At 39.9% G+C, this 10,199-nt stretch overlaps 1 protein-coding gene across 3 annotated transcripts in view; it reads left to right on the forward strand.

Moving 5' to 3' along the window:
- The window catches only part of RHBDD1 (rhomboid domain containing 1), a 119,375-nt gene extending 110,494 nt beyond the window's left edge, over positions 1–8,881 (forward strand). For all 3 annotated transcript variants that reach the window (XM_089672582.1, XM_089672583.1, XM_089672584.1), the window contains one exon: positions 4,869–8,881. In XM_089672582.1, coding sequence (XP_089528708.1) covers positions 4,869–4,948 — 80 coding nt within the window. In that variant the 3' untranslated portion in view covers positions 4,949–8,881. The remainder of the gene's footprint in view (positions 1–4,868) is intronic.
- Positions 8,882–10,199: the final 1,318 nt, after the last annotated feature.

Consider the following 10,199-nt stretch of genomic DNA (forward strand, 5'->3'; position numbering starts at 1 on the left):
AAGAGGATGAAGAAGAAGAGGAGGAGGAGGAAGAAGAAGAAGAAGAGGAGGAGGATGAGGATGAAGAAGAAGAAGAGGAGGAGGATGAGGATGAAGAAGAAGAGGATGAGGGTGATGAAGAAGAGGATGATGAAGGAGAAGAAGAAGAAGAGGATGAAGAAGAAGAGGATGATGAAGAAGAAGAAGAGGATGATGAAGAAGAAGAAGAGGATGATGAAGAAGAAGAAGAGGATGATGAAGAAGAAGAAGAGGATGAGGATGAAGAAGAAGAGGAAGAGGAGGATGAAGAAGAAGAGGAAGAGGAGGATGAAGAAGAAGAGGAAGAGGAGGATGAAGAAGAAGAAGAAGAGGAGGATGAAGAAGAAGAAGAAGAGGAGGATGAAGAAGAAGAAGAAGAGGAGGATGAAGAAGAAGAAGAGGATGAGGATGAAGAAGAAGAAGAAGAAGTAGGATGAAAATAAGAAGAATTCCAGTCCAGCAAAAAGTGTCTCTGCAGAGAGCTCCGCTATTTCTGACAGTTCTCTGACAGTTCCTTGACATTTACAGCGGTTGAAACATTGTATCTATTTGTTTCCGAATAAAAACATCTGTATCCTAAATGGAAACAAATAGATACAATGTTTCAACCGCTGTAAATGTGAAGGAACTGTCAGAGAACTGTCAGAAATAGCAGAGCTCTCTGCAGGGACACTTTTTGCCGTCTGTAGAAGGGATGAAAATCGGCCGATTTTTTTTACCATTGATGGTAACGTCGGCCGCTTGAACGACCGAATTTTCGTTTTTTAAAAGAAAAATCTGCCGTTTTTCTCCCCATCTATGGCCTGCATAAGTGAGTTTATTTCCTACTTTAATCAGCCATAGAACCTGTGTAATTAATGTGTTTGGTTTTAAAGAGATGAGGGGGCAGCCCTAGTAGAAACACCCTACACCTGTGCAGGTTATGTATGAGACATTTCTGCATTGCGTTTTTTTTTTCTTGTTGCTAGGCAGATTTAAAACGCCGCAAAAACGCAATACATACTTTTCTGCAGTGTTTCCATTGAAGTCTCTAGAACCAAAAACGCAACTTTTTGCGTTCAAAAAAGTCCCTGACCCTTTCCAAAAAACGCACCGAGTGAAAATATGCAGATGTGAACATGTCCCATAGGAAATCATGTTAAATGGACTGTACTGCGTTTCTGCAAAACGCTGCAGAAAACACTTAGATGTGAACCTCGGGTAGGGCCAGGTTTACACCAGCAGTTGGGGGTAGTAGAACCACATGGTTGACCCACAGTTTCACTGCCCCCCCAATGGATCCACCTTTATGCTACAACAGTTCAGAGGGCCCCTACTGAATGCAACTAGGGTTGTCATATTAATTACACAGGTTCTGTGACTGATTAACCCCTTTGCACTTGCGCCTTCCAGCCCTTTAAGAGTTTCAGAAGTCGGGAGGTGACTGTCATGATTCACTTTCACGGTGGTCACACGAGGTCGCAAGGGAGATCGGAACCTTTCCGTGAGTCACGGACATATCTGCTGGGAGTGAGCAGGGCGCGCGCTCTCAGCACATATGTATTTTCAAATGGTACGCAAATATGCGGCTGTTCGGCATCAAGGCCCAGACACTGAGAGGCCACATATTTGCATGCGCTCAGCGTCTAGGGGTTAAGGTGGTAGTTAAGTTCACCTGGTGACTTATCTGCATTAAATTAGCCTCAGAACCTGTGTAATTAATTTGTGATTGGTTTTAAAGGAATGAGGTGGCAACCGTAAATGCGACCCATTCTACTGAATGGGAGTGCCTGGCAATCACCCCATTGTAAATCAAGCATTGCACACTATTGCTGCGGGCTAGTGCAGGGTTCAAGGGAATAAATTCTTAGATTGTAAGCTCCAAGGAGCAGGGCCCTCTTATCCCTCTTGTATTGAACTGTATTGTTGCTGTATTGTCTCCTGTTATATTGTAAAGCACTGAGCAAACCGATGGCACTATATGAATCCTGTATAATAATAATTAAAGCAGGCAAAGAGGAGGTGATTCAAGGCCTCCCCACCTCTTGTCAAACGCTTCCTAAAAGGCATTCTGAACATGGATCACTCTTCAGAGAGCACTGCTAGTGTAAACAAGGCCTTAGACGGGAAGTGTGTTATTGTCGGGATCACCAGGTGAAAATGGAGAAAAAGCCTAAAAAAAGAAAACTAATGCAACCGACACATTTAGAAATTGGTAAGCTGCAGCGTATTTTTTTTGTTTCTGGGTTTGATGTTGGTATTGCTCCCATGCAAAGTCATATTTAAACCACTGGAACTGATAGCTTGAAAAAAGAAAAAAAAAGAAAAACTTGAAAGTGCCATATCTGTAAACACATTTTCACTTTTATTCTGTTGTGGTTCTATTTCCATTGACAGTTTGGGGATAAAGGTGTTTTTTAATCTCTTTGTAATAGGATTGGGAAGTGTTGCCTGAAATAATAAAAGCATGAGTTGTCATAAGGCGTACACAGCGCAACGTGATTTGTTTTTCAGTCTGGATTACTAAAGAAAGGAAAAAAAAATCCTACATGGGGATCCCGAGGGCTTTCACTCACTGTGGTTGCAGCTTGATGTGACATAGAAACTGCTAGATGCTGCAGAGTAATCCCTGATTTTGAAACCAGCCAGACAATAAACAAGCCCATAACATTCAGTAGAGCAGCTTCTGTAGTGCCCATCTGTTTCAGAATAAGCCTGATTCTGCTTACTATGTGGAAAGCTTTGCTGACTGGCATTTGTCCGAATCTGCTGTGTACGACTCTGCTGCCACCTGCTGGATTGTGCGCTATACTGCAAACTAATTACACTTTACTTAAAGCTGTTATGCTGCTTTAGCTTAAGTGGCTCATTAATAAAGTGCTTCCTCTGGCTGACCTGCATTAGGCCAAATCCAAATACTTAACTCTTGTTTCTAGATAAACAGCCTGAAAAGTGCTGACTCAGAAACATTATCTTGCTGATGTCTGACCACCCATTGGTCATACAGCCAACAGCATACTTAGAGCAGAGGGTATTTGAGGTCCCCTTTATGAGCATCCAGACAACTGAAAATCCATGTTATAACAGAACACAAATAATAGCAACGTAAAAAAAAAAGTTTACTTGGGAAAGCATTTTAGGGTTCGCTATTATACTAAGCCTATGGAAGCCTAAATATTGAAGGCGGTCTACCAGATTTCAGCTGTCATTTTGCAAGTACAGTTTATAAAATGAAGGCATCTGATACATCACTGTGGACAATATCAATATGTATGTTGGCTAGGGAAAGATTCTGTAAAAACTACTCTTGATATCCTAAATAGCAGGACTTTTTTTTTCTCAGGGAATTGGTGCAGGTACTGAGTTGCCGCTTGCCTTTGCCTTACTCACCTCCACTTGCACGATCCTCTGCAGCAAAGAACAATAGGCCCCCTCCAGCAACGATAGATCCCCCTCAGCAACATTAGATCCCCCTCCCTCAGCAATAATAGACCACCAGCATCAAACCCCCCCTACAATAATAGACCCCCAATGTAACAATTCAATACGTCTACCAGCAGCCAGAACCAATAGACCCTCCAGCAGACAGCTACAGTAGACCCCTCCCTCAAGAGTAGGTCCCTCCCAGCAACATAAGATCCTTCCAACAAAAATAGATCCCCCACCAGCAACAATAGACCTCCCCAGCAACAAATGATCCCCCAGCAGCTGGCATAAGTAGACCTTCCAGCAAACCCCAACACCCCATTCAGTGCTGCGTTCCCCCACATTCCCACTGAAAAAAAGCCCTGATATATAGTTTCCACCTCAACACTTTAAAACCTTGCACATATAAATTACACAGGCATTGTTTATATCTGATCAGCCACATAAACTGGGAAATCCATATCTGGTCAGTTTTAAAGGTATTGCATGGCAACTCTAATCATAAAGAAGCTAGATTCCATTATCTGGCAGATAACTGAATATTCATTCGTTTGCAAGGAATTTAGATTGTTTTGTTTGCTCATCCACTAGCTTGCTATTTGCCATTCACTGTGCTGGTGACACAACTTGCTGAGCAGTAATGCAACTTTTACCCTCTTATGCATTATACAGTATATCTTTTCGTAAAGATGATTTTACAGAGGCAAGTGATACCAGAGCTTGCCATAAGGCCAAATAAAGTTGGTCATAGATGCAGTTGAAGGTCATGGCAAATCTGCCTGCATTGTTTGTGTGCATTTTAAATGGGTGTTAAAAAAAAATTTGTGTTTTTGTTCACGGGATATAAAAAGTAAGAGTTCAAGTTAAAATAGATTTTCCATGGTGCATATACATGAAAAACCCTTGAACATACAAATTTGCATGATACATACTGTATATAATGTGTATTTACAATTAATTTCAAAGGGCACATGTAGTGCACATAAATGCTCAAAAATGCAGAATGTTTTATATTATAAGACTGAGCAAGCAGCATTACATAGATGTGAACTGGCTGCATAGTGTAGGAATAAATTAAATTTCTAGTAGAAATACATTTACATGCGTTAAAACACATTAGACTTATACAAGTGTGAATGGGTGCTTACAGATATTGCTCAGAAATTGCTATTGATACCAGGGGCAGACTGACAACTCATGGGGCCCCCGGGCCTTTTAGTGATCATGGGGCCCCTGTGTCCTCACCAACACCCAAAAAAGCCTATGAAAAAGCCAATGAAAGGTACCAAGGGCATCTCATGGGGCCCCCTACTGACCCCGGGCCCTCGGCAGTGCCCAATTGTTCGAATGGTCAGTCCGCCCCTGATTGATACCAACTTTTACCCTATCTGATTGTTTAGACACATCATATACATGATGAAAATTGTATCTGTTTCCACTTTTAGGACGCTGGGGAACTTCTCATCACGATGCACATCAACCATCTTTGGACGAGCTCAGAAGACGAAGATTAAATAGGTTTTAAGAAATGCCCAAATTGTGCCTTGAAGACTATTTGAAGCCATCGTTTGTTACTGTGCCCAGTAATTGGGATCGTCCAGGGTATTTACTATGTTCTATTGACTTTCATACGGCACTAACTGAGATTGCTCCACAATTATTGCAATGTCCATCTATCAGGAAGCCGATCATGTTGTTTGTTTACCTACCCTAATACAAGATTTTTCTAAACTACACCAAGTGCCCCTGCAGTATGTTGTCCTGGTGGCTGGCATCAGGAAATGCAGTGGATTCCAGCACTGCTTGAGGGCCATGGAAATTGTACAGAATTTCTGACTGTCTTATGGTATGCATGAGATAGATTTGTTGAGAGGTGTCAGTGAAGGAGCTGTTTGGTTTTGGTCATCCTAACCTTTTCCAAAAAGTAAATGTAGAGAATAAAATGTCCATTCATTTCATTTAGGGTCTATTCAAACCGTTGCAGGACATTAACACAAGTGTGTTGATGCATGTTATGCCACTAGTTAACATGTGTTGTATTAGTGCAGCTCATTAACTCGAATAGGATGCTTAATTGCTCCAAAACGTATCATTTTTTCTACAACGTTGCACAAAACACAGTGTGTTGCTACGTGTTGTGCTGTGCTGCAACATCCGTCCATTGACATTGAATGTCATTGCATTACACCAACACATGTAATGTGCAATAATGGAAATTCGTCCTAAGAGGTTGCATCAACTAATTCTGACTCCTGCAGTGTTTTTGTATTGTTCCAGAAGTTATTCAAAACTTTTTCAGGAAATTTGTTATAGACTGTCCTCATCTTTTTATTGTTGCTGCAATGTGTATGGAATTTTAGCTTTTGTAAAGGCACTGTTTTTGTACTGGTACAGAAAAAATAAAAGACAGCTTAGTCACTATTGTTGTGCAGGATATCTACACGGTAAAAACAAAAAATGAATCTGGTCTGAGCTTTCTCTAAGTAGAAACGTCTCATCTATCCCAGTCACTTTAAAATGAAATACATAGCCCCAACATAGTTACATATGCTTGAGGATATCATACTTTTTTTTATATCAAGATATAATTTAAATAGCAATATCACTATCAAAATATAGGAATATAAGTTACATATGTTGCTGTAACATATGCATTATTTTACAGTAGCACATTACCAAACCGTAAAGTCATTTTATTTCTAACCTTTTGGTATTACTTTTGGGGTGAATTCTACCCCTTTACCCCAAGGTAAGCATTTAAGGCTAGGGACAAAAAAATGACGTGACATAACTTGGTATGTGAAATGAAAATCCATGTAAAACAAGGTATAGTAATGAAGCAGTCTTCTGCTAATATTAGGAGTAATAATAGTAAATAGCGTATATAAAACCTACTACTCATTTAAACTTTATTAAGATAAAGAAATTGTTCTGACAAAAATAAATCTGAGCAGAGTCAGTGTCTAAAAAGATGCTTTTTATGTGTCATTTTTGTGCACTTGTGAATTTGTAATGCATTTTTGACAGTCTAACATTTTGTAAGCACATTTATTTTGAGGGTTAAGGCCTCGTCCCCATCTGGGGACTTTGTCACCTAGAGGGTTTAATGAAGGGCTAGATATAAATTCTTTGATCCATTGATATTACACTGGTAAACGATTTTGCAGATTATGCCAGAGAGGGCATAATGTAGGGCTAAATGTAATGTTCTGATCCATTGATAATATATTGGTTCCTCCATAAATTGGTGGTTTCCACCCACTATCTTCCACCAGTTAATTTCCACCTTGATATGTGTTTTAGTGTTATGAATTTTATACACCCATTTTTTTCCATGTACAATAATTATTTTTAAATGTTTGTTTTTATAATATATTCATCACATTTCACAATCGCAAACAATGCTCCCATTCTTCCTCTCCCCTTTTTTTGTTTTTCTTCCCTTTCTTTTGGTCATTATTTTACGTATCGAATTATTCATTCATTTGTCATCCATTCATTCATTCATTGTTTCATTACCTCTGTATACGGACACTCTTCCTCTTTTATTTCCTTGTTTGCAATTATGTGCTGGATTCACACCAGGTGTGGCTCCGTAGCAGCACATCCCCTGTCTCTTTCAGGAGGTGCGCGGTCCCCCTGGTGCGTTCCAGCAGCTTGCCTTACCTAAAACCAAGATGTGGGTTACGTTTTGAGGTACTGTGATATTATATTGTTGTTCTCAACACTACTTATACCTCCCCATTTCACATCTATGTTTTTTGTTTTTTTTTTGTTTTTTATATGGTTGCCCAGTGTATGAATTTTCATCTTTTTACTATTATAATGTCTATAATGTTTTTAACGCTGTATTTTTATATTCCTTTGTACCATTTATGTAATCAGTCCTGTATATATGGTTTTAACAATATTCCCCTTTTTTGGGCTTGAGGGGAGGGGCTTTGCTATAGGTGGCATTAGCCACAGCCATATAAAGCAAGACCTGCATCTAAGCTGGCCATAGCTCTGAGGAAAGGGATTCGTGCCCAAAATGCATCAGCAGGCTGACCACACCATCAGTCGGACACTCTGCCATCCTCGTAGCCATCTATATGGCCTTACAGACTTTACACACATGCTTTGTTTGTGAGTATATTTTTTGTCCTTTTTAAACATTTAATAAACCTTGGATAATGCACAAGGTGTTTGCACCACCTGTAGGCTTTCTTCCTTAAGGCCTCATGTACACAGGACGTTAAAAAAAAAAAAAACCTCCTAGAAGCTGTCCTCCTGGCTGCAGCGTTTTTGCAGAAAAATCATCTTACGCTTATAAAAGCATCTAACGCTTTTACATGCGTGTAGGCGTGTGTACAGGCATCAAGTGCTTGTAAGTTAATTCATTTCATTGGCCAGAATGATCATTTATTCTGGCCATTGAAAAGAATTAACACTCAAGCGGTAATCGCACCTAGCAACGTCAAGTGTTTTTTCTTCCAAAACGTTGCTGCTCCTGGAAGCGCTGGCCCTGGGTTTTTTTTTTTGTCCTGCTTCTAAAAGTCTATGTGTGCATGGGACATAATGGTTTCATGCACTTAAAGGAAACCTGTGACTACAAAACTTCCTGATCCACTGACTTTGGTATCAGTGTGCAGTTCAGAGGCCCTCCTTAATTTCAGACTTCACTTGCTTCCAACCTTACCTAGGTCTTCCAGGCAAAGTGACAGTCAGATCCTAGGTCTGCAAGGCAAAGTGACCGTTTCTTAACAACAAACCCCAACCTTCTAACATTCACCTTTTGCTATGCTCCTCCTCCTTTTGGGTATGGGAAAGCATGTGACCTCCTCCAAGGATTCAGCGCTCAAGTCTTAGTGGTCAGTCATCTGGCTGGAATACTACCACATGAGAAAGGAGAGGAAAAAAATGAACCCTGTGTAATCTCGGACACAGAGCTTACACAGGCTTTGGACTCCCAAATCCAAGGGAGGAATGGAGCAACAAAGAAGCACAAGGAAGGTTAAGTATCAGTGCATGGGGAACCTGTCACTTTTCCTTGCATAGGCAAACTGACAGAGTCTCTTCAAATGAGTGGGTTAGGCGTTATTCTTTCAACAGGACCTGCTACTTTGCCCTCTTTAAAGTAATATAGCTGGAAAAATCCAGACAACTATAATTTTCAGCATAAAGTCATTAATGGCAGCTCCCTTACTTATCACAATAGTTCTCCTTTTTCAGCACATGTAAAATGTAAGATGACAGATGGGTTGCCAGGAGCAGAAGATTTTGTGATAGAATTGTCCCCTCAATAAGTTTTAAATGGAAACTATGACCAGAATATATATTTAATGAAAATGGTGTTTGACTACTTTCTTTCTACAGCTATACTGTTTTCAAGTGCAATGATCTGCCTGTCATTTCAATGCCACAAAATCTCAGTTTTAGCCTTCATATGTGAATAAAAAGCCAACCAGATATTCCCACATATTGTTTAATGGGCTTAATGTTCTATTTAGATTGGTCTGCTTAGATAAATGTATTTTATATAAGTTAAACATTGTCCTCAATGTCATCTGAGGTAACTGTTCTTTATGGTCGATGATGTAGGTTCCATAGCGCAGATGGTGGCTTTGTAAGCCAGTGAATGAATGCAGGATGAGATAATGCAGTGGACCTGCAGACCCCACTCTGTATGTTCTTACAGTGTGAAGAAAGAGGCATGCATTTAATTACGTGCTTGAGGCCACAGACTATAGAAAATGGATACTGAAAGGACTGCCCTCACTTTGTTAATTGGTTCATGCTCCCCAGTATTTAGAGTCAATGCCAGTCATTTAAGGACACTTTCTTTCTCTCCCTGTCAAAATGTGTCCTTAAATCATTTGTGGTACCACCCCGGCACCTTTGGCAGCACTTGAAAAAGAAAACTTTTCATATGGTGCAGCAGTGTATTGACAGGTCCTATTGAGGCTTTCAGCACCTCCTCTGTATGCACCATGGATTAGACTCTCGTTCACAGCTGGACTGCTGAAAAAAAAAAATAATGTATGGGTTGGAGAGGTCCTATGTAGTTTTTCAATAGAAGCCACCAAAATCCTGCTTTTGAACATTGTGCTTGCCAAGATACTTTCACTTACCAAAAGGATGAAAAAAATTAAATAGTTGATATGCCAGCAGTGCCCAGACATGCTCGGCAGGAGAAGAATGATTTGGAGTGGCGTAAATTATACTGAATACTTCAAAGACATGTTGGCCTGTAGATCAAACAGTAACTAGCCAAAGGGTTAAGAAAGGTGTTTTTTTTTTTTTTTTCTTCTTTAAATCTGCAGTTTTCTATAAACTGTAATAAAATATACAGAGTGTGTGTGTATATGTGTAAACATTATATATATATAAAATGTAATGTAAAATAAACTGAGAGCTGTGTATAGCAATTCCTCCTCAGCATGCCACAGTTGTGAATAGTAGGGGTGACTGAGGCACAATGCACCTCCTGACATCCAGTGATTACAAGGGCCCATTTCCTCTGGAGAGTTTTGGGAAGGAACCAGCCCAGACAAAAAGAGCCAGGAAAAGTTTGTACCATAATATTCAATGGCACTGTTTCAATCTGTGCATCACTCTAGGATGTGGAAGCAACATGAAGCTTATGGCTTTTACTCCCTGGCTATTAGAAATTTCATATGTCATTATTTTCAATGTCTCACCATGCAAACATATGCTGCATTTATTTAGCATTTTTTACAGGTAATTTTGGGGTCCAAATGGCTATATTTGATAGTTTGGAGTAATACAAACACTAT

Source organism: Staurois parvus, unplaced genomic scaffold, assembly GCF_062004578.1.
Source record: "Staurois parvus isolate SC_StPar_1 unplaced genomic scaffold, SC_StPar_1.0 ptg000131l, whole genome shotgun sequence".
NCBI lineage: Eukaryota > Metazoa > Chordata > Amphibia > Anura > Ranidae > Staurois > Staurois parvus.